Below are 25159 nucleotides of genomic sequence, written 5' to 3'. Positions count from 1 at the left end.
ACTGATTTGAAAATGTGAGTTTGGAGTCCATGGGATACTGATCAGATAATATACAATTGTGGAACTGCAGCAATTATTTGAGAAAATATCTAGTAAACTTAGATTATATGGGACAGAAAATGCTTTCATGTGGTGTAGTGTGTATACACACACACACACACACACACACAACTGTCAAACATCCTGTCATCACCTCAAGTTTAACATGACTGAAACAGACTTTAAGAACTGGGTATGGGCTGGATGCAGTGGCTCATGCCTCTAATTCCAGCACTTTGGGAGGGTGACGCAGGCAGATCACTTGAGGCCAGGAGTTCAAGACCAGTCTGGCCAACATAGAGAAAACTTGTCTCTACTAAAAATATAAAAATTAACCAGGCAGGGTGGCATGCACCTGTAGTCCCAGCTACTTGGGAGGCTGAGACAGGAGAATTGCTTGAACCCGGGAGGTGGAGGCTGCAGAGATCATGAGATCTTGGCTGCATGAGCTAAGATCATGCCACTGCACTCCAGCCAGGAAGACAGAGTAAGACTCTGTCTCAAAAAAAGAACTGGATATGGCAGCACATATCTGTAATCCCAGCTACTAGGTAGGCTGAGGTAGGAGGATCACTGGAGCCCAGGAGTTCAAATCCAGCCTGGGTAACATAGCAAGACTCCATCTCTTAAAAATTAATTAAATTAATAAAATAAAAAGAACTTTATTTTTTCTTTAAAGGAGGCTGCTTGTCACAGTCTTCTTGTTTCTGTTCATGATAGCAACATTCTAATATCAGAGGCTTAGTATACAACACATCATTTTAATTTAAGTCCTCTCAGTCCTGATCAGACTTTGAATCATGTTGGTCCTTCCTTCATATTGTTGGATCAGTTTCTTTTTCCCTGTTTTTACTGTCAACAGTAGTATTTTAGATCCTTATCAGGTCATACCTAGACTCTACAGTGCCTTTTCGGTAGCCCTGAATCCTTATATCTTGTATGCATCACTTTCTTTGGTCATATCACACCTTTCTTTAAGGGAAAATAAGACCAGTTGAACAATTCCCTAATACATACAACAATGATTCAGAAATGTTTGTGTACATAAACATCAGATGAGAAGATTGTTTAAAAATAATAAAAGCAGGACATGGTGGCTCACACCTGTAATCTCAGCACTTTGGGAGGCTGAGGCGGGAGGATTACTTGAGCCACAGAAATTCGAGACCAGCCTGGGCAGCATGGCAAAATCCTGTCTCTACAAAAAATTTAAAAAAAAAACCAAAAAAACTAGCCGGGCATGGTGACGCTTATCTGTAGTCCCAGCTACTCAGGAGGCTGAGGTGGGAGGATCACCTGAGCCTGGGGAGGTCAAGGCTGCAGTGAGCTGTGACCGTGCCACTGCAGTCCAGCCTGAGTTAAGGAAAAAAAAAAAAAAAAGATAAAAATTTCCAGGCCCCACTACATAGATCCATATTTAGTAGGTCCAGGTTGGGACCAGGAAACTGCATTTTTATCAAGCACCACAGTTGATTCTGACGCCAGTAGTCCACAGAACATATGCTGAGAAATGGTGAGCCCCTAGTAGAAAACCTAAGCCCTTTGGTTGGGCCGTTATGGTCTCTCCACAATTTGACTATTCTGTATTTTCCCAGCTTTATCTCTCAAAACTTCCCTACCTGAATCCTCCATTCTGGCTAGACTAGCTGTCTCTTCAACACATCTAGTTACCTGTTTCTTTTCCTTTTTGCCTTTCTCCATAAGGCCTGCCCAGTCCTCTTGCTGAGTTCTGCAGTCCTCCTTACCCGATTCAGCCACTGTATCTTCTATGTAGCTTTCACTGACTGCGCAGCTTGTTTTGATCTCTCTCTCTCTCTCCTTTGTCTTAATAATAGTATTTCTCTGCATTTCCTTTGATAAATGATTACATGCTACCTCATATCTTCTATCTTGAAATATTTGTGTTGTTTTAAAATCATTTGACTTGTCATATTTTTATCTTATTTTCTCCCAACAAGATTAAAAACTCTGAGGTGAAGTTTTTTATTGATACATGATAATTTGTACATATTAATGGAGTATGTGTGAATTTTTTGTTTTGTTTTGTTTTTGTTTTTTTTGTTGTTGGAATCTCACTGTATCGCCCAGGCTGGAGTGCAGTGGCGCAATCTCAGCTCACTGCAAACTCCGCCTCCCAGGTTCAAGCAATTCTTCTGCCTCAGTCTCCCAAGTAGCTGGGGCTACAGGCACATGCCACCACGCCCAGCTAATTTTTGTAGTTTTAGTATAGACGGGGTTTCACCATGTTGGCTAGGCTAGTCTTGACCTCCTGACTGCAGGTGATCCGCCCGTCTTGGCTTCCCAAAGTGCTGGGATTGCAGGCGTGAGCCACCATGCCCTGCCTGTATGTGTGATATTTTGATACATGCATGTAATGTGTAATGATTAAATCAGGGTGATTAGGATATCCATTGCCTCAAAGAAAAGAAATTGTTTCATCTAGCTGTTTTGAAATATACAATGTTATTATTAACTAGTCACCCTACCATGAATAGTAGAACTTGTTCCTTCTATCTAATTATAACAATACATATATTATTTATTTTATTATTATTTTTTGAGACAGTCTCACTGTTGCCCAGGCTGAAGTGCAGTGGTACAATCTCAGCTCACTGAAGCCTCTGCCTCCCAGGTCCAAGTGATTCTCATGCCTCAGCTTCCCAAGTAGCTGGGATTACAGACATGTACCACCATGCCTGGCTAATTTTTGTATTTTTAGTAGACACAGCGTTTTGCCATGTTGACCAGGCTGGTCTTGAACTCCTGGCCTTATGTAACCCACCTGCCTCAGCCTCCCAGAGTGCTGGGAATACAGGCGTGAGCCACTGTTCCCAGCCCTGATTATATTTTTATATCCATTAACCAACCTCTGAGGTAAAGATTTATTTTAACTTACTTAGTAGTATTATCATCAGAATCATCACATACAGAAAGCTTTGGGCCTAAGTTAATATAGATTGTTTTGATTTGAAACTTTAGTACCATTACTTCAGAGCTTTTTCATGGTCCTCTCTGTGGCTGCTCACATTTATTAGTATTCTTTTGGTTTTAAGCAATATATGACCTAATATGGCTTAATCAAAAAATGCTTATTTATTGGCTTATATAACTGAGTAGTCCTGGGATAAATTTGACCCCAGGAGAGGCTTTATCTAATACACAAATGATATGGCCAGGGCTCCAGTTTGTCTCTTTATTTCTCAGCTCCTCTTCAGTCTTTTGGGAGGCTCTTCTTTTATATCCCAGAATATGAGCTAGCAACTCCTAGGGCTACGTATTCCCTTGTTTATAAACACCAGGAAAGAAACATCTCAAATCCCAACAATTTAAGCTAAACTACCTGAACTGGGCCTCTTTGGCCCTGGTTGTCCTGGTTTGAATAATGTGTTCATTGCTGAATCAGTCTGTGATCAAGGTGGGATAAATGGATTGGCTAAAACCATTTCACTCCAGAGCTCCAGATGGGTCATTCCTACCAGACTATTTGCCTAAGGAGTTTGGTGAGCCCTGCAGGCAACCAACTAATTCCCACTGTTTTCTTCCTTTCTTGACTCATGGGCAAATTTTTTATTGTTGTCGTGGCTCAAAATTTTTGAATTGGAGATTTGTCTCTTCTCTTAGCCTTATTTCTCAGTGTCCAAAAAAACAACTGATTTAAAAAATGAATCCAGACTTTGAAGAATTGTTTTATATTATTCTCTCTAGAAAATGAATCATAAAATCGTTTAGTGGCATCTGTATATTTATTTTAAACACTGCTAATAATCTTTGTCTTTTTTTGTCATTTTCCTTAGGTTCAAAACTGGTCAAATCAATGGTGATTTGCTGATATACCATGTCTTACTGACTTTAAAGCCATATTATGCAAAGCCATATGAAATTGTAGTGGACCTTACCCATACCGGGCCTAGCAATCGCTTTAAAACAGACTTTCTCTCTAAGTGGTTTGTTGTTTTTCCTGGCTTTGCTTACGACAACGTCTCCGCAGTCTATATCTATAACTGTAATTCCTGGGTCAGGGAGTACACTAAGTATCATGAGCGGCTGCTGACTGGCCTCAAAGGTAGCAAAAGGCTTGTTTTCATAGACTGTCCTGGGAAACTGGCTGAGCACATAGAGCATGAACAACAGAAACTACCTGCTGCCACCTTGGCTTTAGAAGAGGACCTGAAGGTATTCCACAATGCTCTCAAGCTAGCTCACAAAGACACCAAAGTTTCTATTAAAGTAAGTTTCAGTCTGTGTTTTGCAAACGATTCATTGCTTTTCTTGACTGACTAGACTATATCCTGGCCTCCCTAGGTGTCCTACCCCCATAATGGTGTATAAAATGTCACGTAAGGCTGTCGCAGTGGCTCACGCCTGTAATCCAAACACTTTGGGATGTCAAGGTGGGCAGATCGCGTGAGATCAGGAGTTCAAGACCAGCCTGGCCAACACAGTGAAACCCCGTCTCTACTAAAAATACAAACATTAGCCGGGCATGGTGGTGGGCACCTGTAATCTCAGCTACTTGGGAGGCTGAAGCAGGAGAATCGCTTGAACCCGGGAGGTGGAGGTTGCAGTGAGCCGAGATTACGCCACTGCACTCCAGCCTGGGCAACAGAGGGAGACTCTGTCTCAAAAAATAAAAGGTTATGTAAATCTAGATGTAGGAAGACCAACATTTGTGTCATCATGGAGGTCCTGTGGAGGATATGAGATATATACATTTTATTCTAGCTTAGGCTGGAAGTAGAAGAGTGTTTTGGAGAGGGCAGTTTGTTATGTCATTCAAATCGTAGGAATGTGTGGAGAGTAGAAATTAACTAATGAGAGTTCTTCTGATTATTACATGCTTTTTTCAGAGTGAGGAACATGAACCTTCAGGATGAAATCAGTACTTTTGTATAAGATTGTTTTTTTTGTTTTGTTTTGTTTTGTTTTTTGATATGGAGGCTCACTCTGTTGCCTAGGCTGGAGTGCAGTGGCGTGATCTCAGAGTGCAGTGGCATGATTTTGGCTCTCTGCAACCTCTGCCTCCCAAGTTCAAGCGATTCTCCTGCCTCAGCCTCCCCAGTAGCTGGGATTATAGGCACCCACCGCCACGGCAGGCTAGTTTTTGTAGGTTTAGTAGAGACAAGGTTGTTGGCCAGGCTGGTCACGAACTCCTGACCTCAAGTGATCTGCCCACCTCGGCCTCCCAAAGTGCTGGGATTACAGGCATGAGCCACTGCACCCGGCCTTCTATAACATTCTTGACCTTTTTAAAAAGCAAAATTAAAAAATTTTTAAATGCTTTTTGTTTCTTTTGAGAACATTTATCATAATAATTACTGAACCATTTGAATATACAATGGTGGGAACTCTTCCTTAAATGGCATAGTGTTTTGTTTGGTTGGTTGGTTTCTGGAGCCTTTTAGAATTTTATGTAAAAGAATTTAATTCTTCTCCACTTCACCCCCTCACCACCACTTTCCAGGTTGGTTCTACTGCTGTCCAAGTAACCTCAGCAGAGCGAACAAAAGTCCTAGGGCAATCAGTCTTTCTAAATGACATTTATTATGCTTCGGAAATTGAAGAAATCTGCCTAGTAGATGAGAACCAGTTCACCTTAACCATTGCAAACCAGGGCACACCGCTCACCTTCATGCACCAGGAGTGTGAAGCCATTGTCCAGTCTATCATTCATATCCGGACTCGCTGGGAACTGTCACAGCCCGACTCTATCCCCCAACACACCAAGATTCGGCCAAAAGATGTCCCTGGGACACTGCTCAATATCGCATTACTTAATTTAGGCAGTTCTGACCCGAGTTTACGGTAGGTTTTTTTAAAATTCACTTCAGTTTTATTTGGGGTTTGTTGCTTTTAAAATGAGACCATTTAATGAATTTTAAAACAGCCTCTACCTTAATATTGTAAATTGGAAGGTATGCAATGTTGGTTAACCACTGTGACCTCATCAAGTTGTGGGGTATTCACATGAACTGTGGAATTCCAAACAGGGTGATTCACACTAAACCAATATATGTCCTTTCTCCATCATGTAAAACAACACGACATACCAGATTTTTTTTCCAAAGTATCCTAAATTAAGTTTTTCTTCCTCTAAGTCCTCTAATTTTTTTCCATTTTCAGAAGTATATCACTATTTAGTTTAAAAGTCAAGTCAGAATATCGTTTTACAAAAGAAGGCCTAATGTTCAATAACTTGGTAACATTATTGCATACTTTCCACCTACATCACTCTTAACAAAATTCTCAAAATAAATCTTAAGACAAATAAGTTGTCTGAGCAGAGTGTAATTGGTTCCATTTAGGCTTAATAATTTGAATATGCATGTGGAAAGAGCACGGCTGTGGAGTGAGTAGATTTGGTTTGAACAGATATGCCACTTTCTAGCTATGTACTTTGAGCAAGATACTGAAGTTTTCAGAGATCTAATTTCCTTATTTGTGAAATAAAGGTAATTGCCTTTCTCATATACCTACAAAAGCTTAAAAAATAGTATGTGTAGTAGTATAGTATAGCAAACTAGCAAATAGTTTATACTTAGTAAGTAGTATTTTCTTATCTTTTCCCTCCCTGCCAGCATCTCCTTGCACCCTTTCTCCCTTTTCTCCCCTCTCCTTAACAAGTTAGGATAATTCTTTGTCTCAAGTACCCTGAGACTTTGAAGATTTTTACAGATGTAAATTCTTAACTTCTGAAAATTTTCCCTGAGGATAACATAGCCCAGGTTTTATAGTGGGCCTTTTAGGATTCCAAATTCTCCTTTACTTAAAAGGAAAAAGAAAAAAATCAAGATATATTTACTTGGATGGGCTTCAGAAATTGTACATAAGATTTTGTGTATGCTTTGCTTCCTTTATCTCATAGGTGTCTGTGACACCTATCCTGGGTTGAGGAAGTCCAATTCTTTATGTGTTGAAATACACAGGATAAAAATTTTGTCAAAATTGTATAACTTAGAATTCCTGGGAATTAGTAAAAGATACAAGCCAAGCACTGTGGCACTGCAGTCCCAGCTACTCAGGAGGCTGAGGCGGGAGGACAGCTTGAGCTCAGGAGTTCAAGGCTGCAGTGTGCTATAATCATGTCTGTGAATAGCCAGTGCACACCAGCCTGGGGAACATAGTGAGACTCTGACTAAAAAGTTTTTTAAAAAAGAAAAAAGATACATAAACAGAAATAATAACACTAATTTTCACATTTTAGGGAAATGGAGCTATAAGCCTGCCTTTAATTTCTAATTCGAAGATCTTCATTGAAAAATACAACCTTTTAACAATTATTAGCCTGGGTAAACCTGTATTCTTCTCTAGTGACCTAAAGCAATCTCTGACAGCTTCTGCTTTTTGCTGAAGCATGTCATCCCAGAGAAAAAGCCTTTAGGCAGACTTAAATTCCAGTGGCTTTTTTTCCCTATATGGTTGTTGCATAAATATAGTAGCATGATAAATATTCAGAGGTAGGGAAAACCTGACATTTACTGAGCAAACTATTTCCTTTACTGGACAGGGGAGAAAATTAAAATTTTTAAATTGAGTCTGAGTCTTTTAGGCTGTCTCCTAAATTGCTTAAATATATTTTCAGACATTTGTAAGTGATGTTTGGTCTCAATGAAACCTGGATATTATAGTTTTTCCATATTGGTGGTTGTATATGATGTAATGAGGTCATGGGAAAATGGGAGGACTTAATTATAGTTAATTTTGTTTCTAACCTTCAGTTTGTAAGGTAACTTTTAGGACACCCAGAAAGAAGTTCAGCAGATCCTGATTAAAGATTTTCACATTCTAATTTGATGAAGGGAAGGGCCATCTGATATCTGTCCTTATGATCCCCATTATAACTGGATCTAGTGGGAAAGAGAACCAGAATTTGAGTTTTGGCTTTGCTAAAAATGTATAGTGTGCCTTATTCTGACTTAATTTCTATTGATCCACCTTAGGACCATAAGTCCTCTCATATTTTATGTCCCAGTGAGATTTATTTTAGGAAAGCCTATACCCCACCCCTCTGTCATAGGAGCCTCACAATGCTCTTATGGTTATATCAAGTGTGTCCTTTTTTATAAAATCCCTAAATGATTAAGGGTTATTTTGGTTTTACTGTAGAATTATAACATCTTATTTCTAACTGATCATAAAATTTAAAAATAGTTGATCATACTTTGTAACAGAATCACAAATTGTATGTTATGAAAAAATTTTGGAACTATAAGGAAAAATACGTTTTAAAACAACTTCATTTGTGTTTTCTCCTAGGTCAGCTGCCTATAATCTTCTGTGTGCCTTAACTTGTACCTTTAATTTAAAAATCGAGGGCCAGTTACTAGAGACATCAGGTTTATGTATTCCTGCCAACAACACCCTCTTTATTGTCTCTATTAGTAAGACACTGGCAGCCAATGAGCCACACCTTACATTAGAATTTTTGGAAGAGTGTATTTCTGGATTTAGCAAATCTAGTAAGTAATGATAATTTTCTTTAATACTAACAATTATTCTAAGAGAATTCAAAGAAAACCCTTTCATTTCAGAATTTGCCAGTGAAGCCTTTCACTTATATTTTTACTTTTTTTCCTCTTCTGGTTTTATATCTGTGGTATCCTGTAACTGAAGGAACTCTGAAGGAACTTTTTGGTAGGCCACATTGAGAAATCCACCAAAATTCTGATAATAAAAGCAAAGCGGCAAGAGTTTGGTACTTTACACACCTCTGGAACACTTACAAAGTATTTTCTTCACTGTTACAGTTTAATTAGCTTCAGCATTTCTCTTCATAGCAGAAAAGTCCACATAAGTATCCATGTTGCCTCCTTAATTTTAGAGAACTAGTCATTTTCTCTTTTCTTTAAGTTGACTTTGAACAATGAATTTATTGTAAATGTACAGTTCACGGAGAGCACAGTGGCACATAATACAGGGCCCAGAGTCAGTTCTGACTTGGTTTTAACTAAGTCTCATAAATTTAATATCCACTCTTTATATTTGTCCATCTTTATATCCTATAGTTTTATAAATGTTGATCTTCTCCCAGCATATTTCCTGACCTTTTCTTCCCTTTCCTTTCCCTGTAATACATAAAACTTTTTTTTCTGCATTCAAACACATTTCTTGACTTTTCTAAGATAATTAAAAGCTTCAGCAATTCACTGAGACTCTTTGTCAGGTAAGAGATGTAGAACTATAACCCTGACAAAAAAAAGTGTAGGACTGACAAAACAAGAAAGTATAAACTTTATTGATATATATTAATATGAGAGAAGATTTGAGTGAATGTAAAGGCATATTGTGTTCCTGCATGAACAGTTCTTCCCAGATTATTACAAATTTAATGTAATTTCATCAAAATAACCATAGGATTTGAGGATTGAGAATGGAGATAGAACTTAAATGATTCTAAATTCTACATAAAAGTGCAATAATAGCTAAGAAAATATTGAAAGGAAGGAGACTTGAGACTTAACAGTACAGATGTCTGAACACTTTATAGCAGTACAATAATTAAAACATACGTGTGCAAGAATCAGCCATCAGATCAGTTTAAGAGAAACAGATTGATAAAGAAGCATCACAAACTGATGAGGGAGAGATTAAATCATTTAAGAAATGAGGTTGGGGAATGACTTAAATTAGGTCTTCATCTTCACCATACACCATAAGATACCAAGTATGTTCTGCCTATATTTAAGAGTTGAGTAGGGAGGGCTGTGTGTGGTGGCTCTCGCCTGTAATCCCAGCACTTTGGGAGGTTGAGGCAAGAGGATTGTGGCAGGAGGATTGCTTGAGCCCCAGAGGTCAGGGCTATAGTGAGCTATCATCGTACCACTGCACTCCAGCCTGGATGATAGAGTGAGGCCCTTCTCTATTAAAAAAAAAAAAAAAAAAAAGTTGTATATAAAAGCTTGGAACCATTTTAAAAAGAAGAGGAACAAGTGAATATTTAATTGCTTTCTAGATGAGTAAGGACATATGAAGTAAAAAAGTGATAGGATGAAACAAAGGAAATAGCGAACAGATTTGACTACATAAAACTTCAAAACATAGCTACTCAAAAATAAACACAAGTGAAGATAATTAAAAACTAGGAAATACACTTGGAGCAAATATGAGAAATGATTAATATCCTTAATCGGCCAGACGCGGTGGCTCACACCTGTAATCCCAGCACTTTGGGAGGCCGAGGTGGGTGGATCACAAGGAGTTCGAGACCAGCCTGGCCAATATGGTGAAATCCCCTCTCTACTAAAAGTACAAAAATTAGCCGGGCTTGGTGGTGCATGCCTGTAGTCCCAGCTACTCAGGAGGCTGAGGCAGGATAATTGCTTGAACCCAGGAGGCGGAGGTTGCAGTGAGCCGAGATCACTCCACTGCACTCCATCCTGGGCAACAGAGGGAGACTTCGTCTCTAAATGAATGAATGAATGAATGAATGAATGAAATCCTTAATCATGAAGGGTGCTTACCGATTAATAAAAAGTGGATTAACAGTAACATACAGATCATGTTTTTAAAAAAGAATATTTGTACAAAAAAAGAAAAAATCCAGGCACCGTGGCACATGCCTGTAATCCCACCTGCTCAGGAGGATCACTAAGCCCAGGAGTTTGAGACCAGCCTGGACAACATAGTGAGGCCCCCATCTCAAAAAAAAAAAAAAGAATATTTATATTTTAAGAAATTCACTAATAAAAGCCAATTGAAAGAATAGTGAGATAATCAGTTATCAGCTTGGCAAAGATTTTTTTTTTTTTAAGATCCATTCCTGGTGGTCTGTGGAATTGTGAGTAGGGGCAATTTTTCTAGACAGGCATTTGGAAGTGAGTAACAAGACCTTAAGACTATTCATACCTTTTGGCCTCATAATTCTGCTTTTTAGCATTTATCCTAAAGAATTAATGTTAAAATGTTTATTATAGCATTATTTTTATGTAGATTTTTAAATTGAGGTATATCTTATCATCAGTAAAGTGCAAGATCTTAAGTTAACGGCTTGATGAACTTTTACATGCAAATACATCATGAAAGTATCTCCAGATCTAGACGTAGAACATTTCTAGCATCCAGAGGGATATTCTCAGTACCCTCCCTTCACCAAGAGTAAACACTATTATGACCTCTATTGCACAGATTAGTTTGCCTACTTTAGAACTTCATATGACGTTATTTATAATAGCAAAAAAATGAACAGGCCAAAAGTCAAAGAATAAGGAACTGATTAAATTATTGGTTCTCCATCTGATGGAATAATATGAAGCCATTGAAAAATGGCTTTGTTACAGAATTTCAGTTTGGAAGATGAAAAAGTTCTAGAGATGGATGGCGGTGATGGCTGCACAATGATTTGTATGTACTCAATGCCACTGAACTGTGTGCCCTTAAAAATGGGTAAAGCCACGGAACTGTACATTTAAAAATAGTTAAAATGGTAAATTTTGTGTTGTGTCTATTTTACCACAATTTTAAAAATTCTTTGAGACTTTAGGTAAAGTGTATAGATAAATTTTTGTACAATTTTTGTCTTATAAATGTGAAGCTTTTTCAAGTAAGTTTAAAAAAAGTTTGCAGAATTTGTAATGTTGAATAAATAATCTCAGTATAGGCCAGGGGTGGTGGCTCACGCCTGTAATCCCAGCACTTTGGGAGGCCGAGGCGGGCAGATCACGAGGTCAGGAGATCGAGACCATCCTGGCTAACACAGTGAAACCCCGTCTCTACTCAAAATACGAAAACAAAAAATTTGCCAGGCGTGGTGGTGGGTGCCTGTAGTCCCAGCTACTTGGGAGGCTGAGGCAGGAGAATGGTGTGAACCCAGGAGGCGGAGCTTGCAGTGAGCCGAGATCGCTCCTCTGAACTCCAGCCTGGGTGACAGAGGAGACTCCATCTCAAAAAAAAAAAATAATCTCAGTATAATCACTGAAAAGAATATTCAGAGCATACTGCATGTATAGCATAATCCCAGTTTTTGTGGGGGAGTGGGAGTGGGTTATACCTGTGTACACACACATAAATGTACATTAACTCTACATAAATTTGAAAGCCTGAGGAGAGATGAGATGATACACCAATGTTAATACAGTTTTCATTTTGTGGTGATGCTTTCCTTTTACCAAACTTTCTATGATTACCACATTTTCCTTTTATAATGAGAATAAAACAACTTTTTAACAAGAAAGGACTAAAATGGAGGAAAATAAGACAAAACTTTTCAAAAATTGGCTTACTGGCTTTTAAAATTACTTTCTTCAAGGACTGTTCTTTCTTCGCCTCTACAAAAATATATTTGCCAAGTGTCTTTTCTCCAGGCCTGATTCTAGGTAATAGTCTTTACCTTTTACCGTTTTTTCCGCAAATTCTTTATATTAAATAATTGTTGATGTGATTTTCATTGACCATCACATGCTAATAGTGTATTTTTTTCCAGGTATTGAATTGAAACACCTTTGTTTGGAATACATGACTCCATGGCTGTCAAATCTAGTTCGTTTTTGCAAGCATAATGATGATGCCAAACGACAAAGAGTTACTGCTATTCTTGACAAGCTGATAACAATGACCATCAATGAAAAACAGATGTACCCATCTATTCAAGCAAAAATATGGGGAAGCCTTGGGCAGGTATTGAGTTTGCTCAAGTATTTATCTAGTATCTTCTTTGTGCACATATTTATCTTGTGCCACATTGGGCAAAGCACTGCACTAGACACTAGGGATAGAGTTGTAAAAAACACAATTTCCTCCTTCAGAAAACATGTAGACACTCACCCAGCTCTTCATCTGGTTCAAAATTGTAAATGTCTAGTGCATGTCTCAGAGGCAGAGAAAAGCTAGTTACTTGCACAGTCTCCTTCAAGGCATAATTATATATATATATATATATAATTATATAGGATTATATGTAGGATTACATAGGTTTATATTTATATATATTTTATATATAATCCTATATAATTATATATATATAAAATTATGCCTTGAAGGAGACTGTGCAAATAACTATATTTTATATATATATATTATATAGAACTGTAGAAATCTGATGACATTTCTAGTAAATAGTGCTGTATTCTAATTCTCTACATTCCAAAGGTGTCAGTAGATGTTTCTTCTTATTGATGCTATTTGGGGCATCTGATTTCATTTATAGTTCTACATAAGAATGCCAATATTAAAATAGGATATAATGTAAATTTTATTTTTATCTGACAAGAATTAGGCATATCATTTCTTCAAAGTAATCATTTAAGGAAATAATGCCCTCACTCAAACACTGCTGCTCCTCCTCCAAATAATTTGAAATAACCTTGGAGCCAGTGTTGCAGCCCTAGAAAACATCCTGGTACTTGATGTCATTTCCTATATTTTATTTTTTTTGAGACTGAGTCTCGCTCTGTCACCCAGGCTGAAGTGCAGTGGTACAGTCTCGGCTCATTGCAACCTCTGCCTCCCAGGCTCAAGTGACCCTTCCACCTCAGCCTCCCAAGTAGCTGGGCCTACAGGTGCACACCAACACACCTGGCTAATTTTTGTTTTTTTTTTTTGTTTTTTTTTTTTTTTACAGATAGGGTTTTGCCACGTTGCCCAGGCTGGTCTTGAACTCCTGGCCTCAAGCAATCCACCCATCTCAGCCTCCCCAAGTGCTGGGATTACAAGCGTGAGCCACTGCACCCAGCTCTGTATTTTCAAATTACTATTTTATATTGATCCTACGTTACTGTCTCAGAAAAGCATAGAGATACTTTGCAAGTGACTGAAGATAGTATTGATAGAGATTTAAAATTTTTGAATACCAATCTCTTATTCTCTGGAGGAGTCAAATGAATATACTCATCCTTTCCTGGATATTTTTATAATAAATTGTATTTACTGACAGGCCTGTAAATAAAATCTAGTATTTTTGAGGCCTCAGGTAAAATAGGATTTTCATATTGATTAGGCTGTTCCAATGAATATTTTTTAATTAAAAATTAAATTGGTAGAGTGATTAAAATCATGTTATTTTCCTCTTTCAACTAGATTACAGATCTGCTTGATGTTGTACTAGACAGTTTCATCAAAACCAGTGCAACAGGTGGCTTGGGATCAATAAAAGCTGAGGTGATGGCAGATACTGCTGTAGCTTTGGCTTCTGGAAATGTGAAATTGGTTTCAAGCAAGGTAATCACTTTTCTTTTGCCTTCTGTACTATAGCATATCTGTTTTATCATCAGGAGGTTTTTTGTTTTGTAATTACTTTTAAATTAAACTGAACTTTTTTGTGCTAAAACTTTTAGTCCCGTGTTTTTTTGGTTTTTTTTTTAAAAAAAATCCTGCTTCTTTACAGGTTATTGGAAGGATGTGCAAAATAATTGACAAGACATGCTTATCTCCAACTCCTACTTTAGAACAACATCTTATGTGGGATGATATTGCTATTTTAGCACGCTACATGCTGATGCTGTCCTTCAACAATTCCCTTGATGTGGCAGCTCATCTTCCCTACCTCTTCCACGTTGTTACTTTCTTAGTAGCCACAGGTCCGCTCTCCCTTAGAGCTTCCACACATGGACTGGTCATTAATATCATTCACTCTCTGTGTACTTGTTCACAGCTTCATTTTAGTGGTAAGTTCTAGGAAAGGAATTTGTGTTTTCCAGTTCCTTTCTCCATTTTACTTCACCTGATCAATATAGATTATCTTATTTATGTTTGTGCCCTAACACCAAGTTGCCAATTTAAGCCTCCAGTAATGACATGAAATATTACCAAAAAGAAAATAAATTACTTCCATTCCATATCAAGCTATAGTAAAGATTTTCTATGTATACTTGTCATGTAGAGTTATCCCATAAGCGGAATACTCAGTGCCAGTTGACCATGTTCAATTACCAGCAATAATTTGTAGATAAATGAAGCAAGGAGCATTAATACAATGTATCTAGAGGTTTGATTTAGGGAGCATGATTATATAATTTTTATATGGTATTCAAATTTTCTAAATTCAAAATGAAACATGGAACTTTAGAAATTAAAAAGTAATATTTTCTGTCTTTACTTGTTCCTTTATTCTCTTACAGAAGAGACCAAGCAAGTTTTGAGACTCAGTCTGACAGAGTTCTCATTACCCAAATTTTACTTGCTGTTTGGCATTAGCAAAGTCAAGTCAGCTGCTGTCATTGCCTTCCGTTCCAGTTACCGGGACAGGTCATTCTCTCCTGGCTCCTATGAGAGAGAGACTTTTGCTTTGACATCCTTGGAAACAGTCACAGAAGCTTTGTTGGAGATCATGGAGGTATAGAAGCCAAAATGATAAGAAACTAAGTTAAAATCTTTTTAAAAAAATATGTTAATACTATATAGAAGAAATATTGGTTTATTGTGCTATTTTGTACTTAATGCTTAAATAAAAACACTTGCATGGACTGTGTTATTGGTAACAGGTCACTTAATGACATCACAATGAACATTATTTAAACAGTTCTAAAAACATTTATGTACAATATGTATTCAGAGTATCCCCTTTTTTAGGCATGCATGAGAGATATTCCAACGTGCAAGTGGCTGGACCAGTGGACAGAACTAGCTCAAAGGTATGTCCCAAATTAAATATAAGTTGTAAAAATATGCGTATTGTTGAAAATACAGCTATTACTGTATGATCAATGTTATAATTTATTATTTAGTATATATAAACACAAAGGTTTTTATAAGTTCTGTGGATCTTTTAATTGCAGATTTGCATTCCAATATAATCCATCCCTGCAACCAAGAGCTCTTGTTGTCTTTGGGTGTATTAGCAAACGAGTGTCTCATGGGCAGATAAAGCAGATAATCCGTATTCTTAGCAAGGTACCTGTTCCGCCCTCACTTCTCCCAAATATTTATGGTTCTCAAGTTGTAAAGCATATCTTTCATTTTTCTAAAAGACATTTAAATTTGAGGTCAATAAAATATCGTATGTTACTTATTAAGCCTTTAAAATGTATTTTGATTATTTATTGTAATTCTTTGAAGAAGTCTTCTCTAAAGAAGCTGTCTTTATATGTAAACTCTGATTACTTCAATAAGGAAGATGTCTTTAAAATAAAATATGTTGCCTCTTTTGCTAAGCAGGTACACTTAGTATTTTACCAGTTTTCAAAGCATTTAATTATATGGTAAGACTATAGCCTTGTATAAAATTATTTAATTTGTAATTACTATAATAATGTCTGATTCTTATAATGTAGAAATGTCAAAAAATAAGAAAACAAATGTACATTAAGCTAGCTACCAAGATCACCATAGCATGAGAAATCATTCTAGCATTTATTAAATAAGTAAATGTTCCTGAATTCATTCTGAGATTCAGTTTAGGAGTTAATGTTTTATTACAATGAAAGTAAAATAAAAAATTCTGTTTTCCTAAAAGGCACTTGAGAGTTGCTTAAAAGGACCTGACACTTACAACAGTCAAGTTCTGATAGAAGCTACAGTAATAGCACTAACCAAATTACAGCCACTTCTTAATAAGGTAATTACTGTATAGAAAATGAGTGCATTCATTTTGGGTATCAGTGTTGAATGTTACTTTCTTTCGAAGAGTTTAGAAAATAAGATGAATTGAGAATAAGTTATAAAGAAAAAACTATAGTTAAAGTAGAACCTCTTAAAGTTTAGTTCGAAGTAGTTATATTAGAAGAAGAGTAAGTATGGATAGTATGTTCTCAAGCACTTGTAAGTTTTTGGTCTCATCAGTGCTAAAGGAAAGATAGGTATATATTCTTAATTATTTTATCTTATAAGTATTAATTATCTGCTATTGCCAAGTACTGTTTTAGGCACTAGAGATAGAGTACTAACAAAGCCCATAAAACTCACTGCCTTCATGGAGCTTACTTTCTGGGGTGGGTGTGGAGGTTGGGGAGTGAATGGATAATAAAGGAAACAAAATACATAGTACGTTAGTGATTATTACTATGGAGAAATTAAAGCTGGGAGAAGTATACTTGATCATCATAAGAGTTTGGGTGCCAAATGAAGATTATATTTAAAAGGAGTAAAATGAAGTGGCCACTGTTTTACGATGGTCTGACCTGATCCCATTTTTATATTTAAGATATCTGGAAATCATGTTTTTGTATTAATAAAATGAAAAATCTTAGATTAGATAATGGCATGGTATTACCCCCCAGTTCTAAAGTGGTTTAAATACAAAGGTATGCCAGACTTGGGAGAGATAACAGAGAAATAAATACCTGTTATATTCCTGGTTTGTCTACAAACATCCTAATTTTGTATTATACAAAATGGTTCTCTGGTCCCCATCTTATAAGTGAAAATGAGCTCAGAAGGGCTAAATAACTTGCCCAAAGTCACACACCTAATAAAAGAACCATGATTCTAATGCAATACTATTTGACTCTAAAGTCCATGTATTTTCCCTAATATCACAGTGCTAAATAAAGATTGCGAATAATAAGTACTTTTAATTCGGAGCAGCAAGAGATTACCATACTGGTTAAGAGTGACAAGAAGTTGAAAAGACAGTTTAAAATAAAGGGAAACATAGGAGTTAATGTAGGTAGAGAGAAAGGGAGAGAGCTGCACAAGAATGCCAGGACAATGGAGGGAAGGTGGGTAGAACATTCTGGTTGTAATGGAGAAGCTTTTCAAAGGAATCGAGAGAGGGAAAGTTGTGAGGACTGGATAGACCTCATCTCACATTCAGCATTGTTCAAAAAAGAGTTTGGAAATGTACAGTTTTTAAGCAGACAAGTCATACGATGAAAGCAGGACTTAGCTCCTGGTGGTAGTGTGCACAGTGGATTGGAGTAGGGAGAAACTGAAGTAAAAAGAATCCACCTTTGTAATAAAGAAGGTTGGCATGTGGTAATGTCATTAGCAATAAGAAAGAAATGACAAAAGATACAAAAGAGACTACTCTAGAAGAATCAACAAACCTTGGTGACTGGATTTAGAAATCAAAGAACAGGGAGAAGTCACAGGAGGTGCTAAGTAACGTTCTCAGTCCAGCTAACAGTGTCTTTAGTTATACATATGGAAAAGTGAAGAGCTTACTCATATCTTTATCTTCCCCAAAAGAGAAAACATGGGTAATTTAGGAAGATAAGCTGCTTTATTTTTAACTGCAGTGTATTTTGAAAGAGACTACGTCATGATTCATCTTACTAACCTCAAACATGTCTCCTTTGCCAGGACTCGCCTCTGCATAAAGCCCTCTTTTGGGTAGCTGTGGCTGTGCTGCAGCTTGATGAGGTCAACTTGTATTCAGCAGGCACCGCACTTCTTGAACAAAACCTGCATACTTTAGATAGTCTCCGTATATTCAATGACAAGGTAAGCAAGCTTTGCCTTGAGGTTCCTAGATTACTCAAATTTAGTACTCTTCCATCTTTTCTTGTTGCTATTCTTTTAAAATCACAAGAAGTCCATAACTTAAGTATGAATTTGTATAATGTAACTTATTGTGAGTATATTTCCTTACCAGCTCATAAAGAACTATGTAAACTTGAATGCATATTTTTTACATAAAAATAGCAAAAAAAAAACCAAAAAAATACAGTACTGGCCTAATACTAGTAGAATTACAGAATAAGGATAAATAATACATGATCATCCTTACATAATGAGCATAAATAATACATGGTAATAATATTAATAGCTACCATGCCAGGCCGTATGCTAAGCACTATTACATTTATTTTTAATTTTTATAACCTTAAGGTAAAGGTTAGCATTCTCTGCCCCCCATTTCATAAGTGAAGAAATAATCTAAAAGTAATCTTAGTTTTACTTAATAATGCCACTTAATGAAAAATACGTATAATTCATAGTAGATAAGGAAGTTGGAGAGTCTAAAGGAAACTTTTGGGTACTTAATTTTACTAGTTTTTTTATTCTGTCTAATCTTACTTTAAAATATACCATTAGTGGCCAGGAGTGGTGGCTCACACCTGTAATCCCAGCACTTTGGGAGTCCAAGACAGGAGGATCAGTTGAGCTCAGGAATTAGAGACCAGCCTGGGCAACATGCAAAACCCCATCTCTACAAAAAAGGCAAAAATTAGCTAGGCATGGTGGCATGCACCTACAATCCCAGCTACTCGGGAGGTGAGGTAGGAGGATTGCTTGAGCCTGGGAGGCAGAGGTTGCAGTGAGCTGAGATCACACCACTGCACTCCAGCTTGGGCAACAGAGCAAGACCCTGTCTCCAAAAAAAAGTGTGTATACATATATTACATACACACATATATGTAATGTATGTGTATATATATAAAGTGTGTGTGTGTGTGTGTGTGTATATACACATAAAATATGTAAAATCCAACTCCAATTAAGGTTAATAAATGTTAGGAGGGGTGCAAATGGGGCGTGTGTGTGTGTGTGCACGCACGTGCGTGTGTGTGTATATATATATATGAACATGGGCAGATTACTTCTTAGTTCCTTTCTAATTTGTAAAATGGAGATCTGATTGGGGTTGGATTTTAGTTCATAGAGAATAGAGGAGAGAATAAAATAGTATGAAATTACGTCCCTTTTGTCTTTGGATAAAAATGGGAAGGGTCTAGGAGAAAAGAGGGGAATGTTTTTAAAAGAATGTGTATATACAGTGAGATTTGCTTGAAGTGAAATTAACTGAACTGTGGGTAGAAAGAACAGGATTATGGTTTAAAGTGTAAAGATACTTGGTCTAAACATTATTAGTTCAGTCTACCAGATGTAGTGTGAACCTGGAACAGATATGGGTCTGAGAAATATAGAAACAAAATTTTAGAGGTAAGAGGTCTTATGGAGATTATTAATCAGACCTCCATTTTGCAAATTAGAAAGGAACTAAGAAGTTAAGTAACTTGCCCATGCTTGTACATCTGTTTTGGGACTAGAACCCCTCTGTCCTAATTCTCATTGCCGTTTTTCTAAAACTGTTTTGGGACAGTGGTGGTCAGTGATATCTAGTTGTTGGCTATTTATATGTTAAGAATATTTGCAAATTGGCTGGGTGCTGTGGCTCATGCTTGTAATTCCAGCACTCTGGGAGGCCGAGTTGGGAGGATCACTTGATGTCAGGAGTTCGAGACCAGCCTGGCCAACATGGTGACACCCTGTCTCTACTAAAAATGCAAAAATTAGCCAGGGTGGCACATGTTTGTAACTCCAGCGACCTGGGAGGCTGAGGTGGGAAGATCACTTGAACCCAGGAGGTTGCAGTGAGCCAAGATGGTGCCACTGCACTCCAGCCTGGGCGACAGAGTGAGACTCCATCTCAAAAAAAGAATATTTGCAAATGGAGCATTGCAAATGGGGCATCTGCCTCGGTATTTTCATCTTCAGAACAGCCCAGTAGCGGGAGCTAATATCAATTCTAGTGCCTTTTGGATGCTAGGCATCAGAGTTAATAAGCATGTTAAAAGTCACCAGGATGTAAATTGACAGTCGTTTATTTTGTATTGTAAATAAAAGTGATTTCATCTTCCACCATCTTCTTATTTATATGCTTGACTGTCTTGCACCAGTTAATTTGTAGTAGCTAAAATGTTCTGTGGTTTTCTGCAGTCAACTGAAAATAATTTCTCTCAAATTGAAAGGATTACTTATCTTGTCATACTATTGAACACAAAAACCAATTAAGTGAGCCTTTAAAGAAAGCTACTATGTGAACCTCATCAACCATCTCATGATTATCTTTAATAGAGTCCAGAGGAAGTATTTATGGCAATCCGGAATCCTCTGGAGTGGCACTGCAAGCAAATGGATCATTTTGTTGGACTCAATTTCAACTCTAACTTTAACTTTGCATTGGTTGGACACCTTTTAAAAGGTAAAAAAGCCTTATTTAGAATATTTTTATGAAATAGTATTAAGAAACCAGAAGTAATTTGAATAAGTGATTACTTGAAATAAATTGAAGTAAGTTAGCCCTTACGTCTTACTTTAAATGCAAACTAGGCCAGGTGTGGTGGCTCATGTCTGTAATACCAACACTTTGGGAGGCTGAGGCAGGAGGATCACTTGAGGCTAGGAGTTTGACGCCAGCCTGGGCAACATAGTGAGACTTCATCTCTACAGAAAATTTAAAAATTAGCCAGGCATGGTGGCACGTGCTTGTAGTCCCAGCTACTTAGGAGGCGTAGATGGGAGGATTGCTTGAGCCTGGGAAGTCGAGGCTACAGTGAGCCGTGATCACACCACTGCACTCAGCCTAGGTAACAGAGTGAGACTTTGTCTCAAAAAGTAAATAAATAAATGCAAACTATATCTGTCTTAATGAGTTGTGTTTTATTCAATATGTGTTTTAAGAGAGCCTCATTTCCAATTCAAATATCAGATTTGCCTGAAAAACAAAAGAGTTTATTCTGGCTGGGTATGGTGGCTCACACCTGTAGTCCCAGCACTCTGGGAGGCCAAAGCAGAAGGATCTCTTGAGCTCAGGAGTTCGAGACCAGCCTGGGCAATATGGTGAAACCCCTTTTCTACAAAAAATACAAAACATTAGCCAGGCCAGCTACTTGGGAGGCTGAGGAAGGAGAATCACTTGAGCCCAGGAGGTCAAGGCTGCAGTGGGCCATGAGCGTGCCACTGCACTCCAGCCCGGGTGACAGAGTGAGACCCTGCCTTAAAAAAAAAAAAAAAAAAAAAAGAGAGAGTTGATTCTTAGAAAAACCTACATACTGAGTCTGATAATAGCTATATTAATAGTAACAATACCTAAGTATCTTACTGATTTTCAAAATAAAACAGACTGCAAATCACTAAGTGTTATTTGAATAATTTATATTAGAAAATGTTAAGAGATGTGATCACAGATTTTCTTCAACTTGTTTATAGTTTATTGTTGATTAGTACTATTATTTTATACCATTGTACATCACCTTTCTGGTACCCTATCCTCACCCCTTTCTATATTGCTTATAGCCAGTGATCTCCAGCTATTCCTCAGAGCCTGCTCATTCACTGCCTAACCTGGTTTTACTCCCCATTGCTGACTTCACAGCTTGTTAACTTTGGTTCATTAACATGGGGCGGTCATAGCCAGAGACTGCAGTTAATAAGAACAGCATGTAGTGGTGAGTCAGAAGCAAAGCAGGGTAAAGTAAGACCTGGGATAAGGCGCTGGCATGAACCCCAGTGGTCTCGGAAGTGGATTTGGCCACAATAGAGATTCAAGCTATAGCTTGAGTCAACAATTTTGTATCAATTTAAATCTTAGGCTTGAGGGACCATGGAGATTCCCCCAGTTTTTATGAGAGAGAGAGAGAGATGCATACACCCACTATTGTGAATGTATGCATTTGATTTCACTTTCTTATGAAATTTCTACAAAAAATATTGACAGTGTTAATCTCTAAGATCAATGGGGATTTCTCAAAAAATACTACCCTTACTAAAGGATACCAAGATAAGTAATTGCAACTGGGCTAATAAAGTGCTTACTTATTCTTTATATCTAAAAGAATACCAGGCTGGGCACAGTGGCTCACGCCTGTAATCCCAACACTTTGGTAGGCCGAGGCAGGCGGATTGCTTGAGGCCAAGAGTTCAAGACCAGCTTGGCCAACATGGTGAAACCCCTGCTTGAAGGCAAGAGTTCAAGACCAGCCTGGCCAACACGGTGAAACCCCATCTCTACTAAAAATACAAAAATTAGGCAGGTGAGGTGGTGCACACCTGTAGTTTCAGCCACTCAGGAGGCTGAGGCACAAGAATCGCTTGAACCTGGGAGGCAGAGGTTGCAGTGAGCCAAGATCCTACCACTGCACTCCAGCCTTTGTGACAGAGTGACACTCTGTCTTAAAAAACAAGAAAAGAAAGGAAGACCAGATACTTTCCATGTTCAAATCACCTATTTTTAAATGGGGGTAGGATTAATGATTAAAAGCTGGCCAAAGATCAAATTTATCCTCTAATCAACCCTATTTATTGGGCTCTTAGAGCATATACTTCCTATGTCATCAGCTTTTCTTTTAATTAAAAATGTTTTTGTAAAAGAACTCTATTTTCAAAAGAAATCTTAAGGAGAATTCTAATACATAGATTTTTTTTTTTAATCCCTGTGCTGCTTTAGGGAATAGAAGATCTGAAAGACTATCATGTTTTTTAATTTTCCTCTTCCTGGAGTACTGTAGAGTTCTAGGGAATATTCTACACATTTTTGGTACTTAATCTTATACATAATTAATTATTCACATTCACATATGCATGTTTTACCTTCCCAAATGGCTATTCTTGGAAAGTAGGAGTTATATTTCCTTTCCTTGCAGAGTTGTTAGTCAGGGAAGAAGACCTCAGCAGATACTTGTTCAAAAAATTAATTCTTACTTGTTTGTTTGTTTTTTGTAGGGTACAGGCATCCTTCACCTGCCATTGTTGCAAGAACAGTCAGAATTTTACATACACTACTAACTCTGGTTAACAAACACAGAAATTGTGACAAATTTGAAGTGAATACACAGAGCGTGGCCTACTTAGCAGGTAAAAACACAAAGTAAACAAAATTAATCTTGCTGCATCTATATATAAGGATCACCCAAAAAGTACACATACCTATAGGTTTTTTGGCGGTTGCGTGGCAGAACAGAAAGTTCACAGTCTAGTCCTGTAGTGGTGGCTAAAATTTTGAGAGTTTTGCCAGAACATTTTTCTGTAGGAAAAAATGTAATTCCCATTAAAATCTGAAATGTGTTCCCTTGGTCATCTTTGGTTCAAGACACTACAGTGGCTCTCTGTTATCTGTCATAAAATCTGAACGCTTCAGTCTAGCATCCTGGGCCCTTAAATAGCCCTCTCAGTTCTGTTATCTTTCTCTAAATTTCATGAGCCTCATTTTTTATTACCACTCCAAATGGATGAGCTATTTTAAGCTAATCTGCTTGCCATCTCCTACAAGCAACTGCCTCTTCAATATTCATTCCTTATGTCTTTTTATCTGGAGTATCTGCCCTATCCCCACCATTCCATTAAAGCTTCCTATTTGCTCTTATCTGATTTTTGTTTCTCTACTCAGCAACACTTAGCACTTATGTACAATACAATTCTTGAACATAGTTGTTTGATGGAAAGTGCTGATTCTCAGTTTCACAGACTTGTATTTGTTCAGCTTTTTTGTTTGAACCGTATCACCTTGAGCAAATCATTTAACATCTCAGTATTTTTTCTCATTCAGCTTAATAATACCTGCCCTGCTTACTTTGTGTTTGTTAAAGATCAAATGTACATTAAAGAACTTGGAAAATAAAAGATGCTTATTAAATCTCTCTTATATTTCACATTTATGTAGTCTTCCAAAATATGTGCACATTTAACAGGTATTATGCTCTTTAGGAGACTGTAAGAAGTTCATCCTGTTTTAAGTCACACTTGTGATTTGTTAAATTTTTTAACCTGCCATTGTTTTCCTTTTAGCTTTACTTACAGTGTCTGAAGAAGTTCGAAGTCGCTGCAGCCTAAAACATAGAAAGTCACTTCTTCTTACTGATATTTCAATGGAAAATGTTCCTATGGATACATATCCCATTCATCATGGTGACCCTACCTATAGGTAAGTGGATTTACTCTCCTATAATTACATAATCATAATCAAGTTTCAATTTTCCAACTAATGGAGGCAAGCAGCAGAGTAATCTAGAAGGTAACATGGGAGAAATCTAGAGATGGCCTAGGAAGAGTGTGTAAGTCAAACTCATTTTATAAATGTGTAGTATTTTATGTGGGTTAGTAGGAAAGTTATTCCTCCAGTCTCATTGTGCTAATGTTAACATTAGTTTGCCTCTGAAGCACAGACCAAATGAACAATGAAAAGAGATGCTCTTGAAAATATTAGGTTGTAGGGGAAGGGCCTGGGGAAAAAAACTAACGCGAAATATAAACAACACATTACATGCTTGGATAGAGAACGAATCTGTACAGATTTGTAAAAATACAGACATGCTAACACATTTGTTGTATTTACTCATATCACACAAGTTATTTAAAAGTTTTCTATAATGTAGACTTAGATGGTAAAAATTATATCTGCTATACATGGATTTGGGTAGTATATTTTTCAGTATAATTTAGAGAAATTTCATGAAAATGGCATCATTGGGGGATTTTTCTGTATTTTCAATTAAATAAAAATATCTTTAAGGTTTAGGGACAGTGTTGAACA

At 37.2% G+C, this 25159-nt stretch overlaps 1 protein-coding gene across 13 annotated transcripts in view; it reads left to right on the top strand.

Annotated features, from left to right (window-relative positions):
- Window positions 1–25159, top strand: part of NF1 (neurofibromin 1) — a 282946-nt gene that overhangs the window by 230998 nt on the left and 26789 nt on the right. For all 13 annotated transcript variants that reach the window (XM_024235642.3, XM_063718574.1, XM_063718573.1 and 10 more), the window contains 14 exons: window positions 3834–4266; window positions 5501–5841; window positions 8293–8495; window positions 12455–12648; window positions 14047–14187; window positions 14354–14633; window positions 15087–15301; window positions 15538–15599; window positions 15744–15858; window positions 16421–16522; window positions 18208–18348; window positions 20707–20833; window positions 23353–23484; window positions 24415–24550. In XM_024235642.3, the coding sequence (XP_024091410.2) occupies window positions 3834–4266; window positions 5501–5841; window positions 8293–8495; window positions 12455–12648; window positions 14047–14187; window positions 14354–14633; window positions 15087–15301; window positions 15538–15599; window positions 15744–15858; window positions 16421–16522; window positions 18208–18348; window positions 20707–20833; window positions 23353–23484; window positions 24415–24550 (2622 nt within the window). The remainder of the gene's footprint in view (window positions 1–3833; window positions 4267–5500; window positions 5842–8292; window positions 8496–12454; window positions 12649–14046; window positions 14188–14353; window positions 14634–15086; window positions 15302–15537; window positions 15600–15743; window positions 15859–16420; window positions 16523–18207; window positions 18349–20706; window positions 20834–23352; window positions 23485–24414; window positions 24551–25159) is intronic.

Source organism: Pongo abelii, chromosome 19 (genome assembly GCF_028885655.2).
Source record: "Pongo abelii isolate AG06213 chromosome 19, NHGRI_mPonAbe1-v2.0_pri, whole genome shotgun sequence".
Lineage (NCBI taxonomy): Eukaryota > Metazoa > Chordata > Mammalia > Primates > Hominidae > Pongo > Pongo abelii.
Note: the sequence above shows the minus strand (reverse complement) of the source record. Positions and strands in the feature narration are given on the sequence as shown.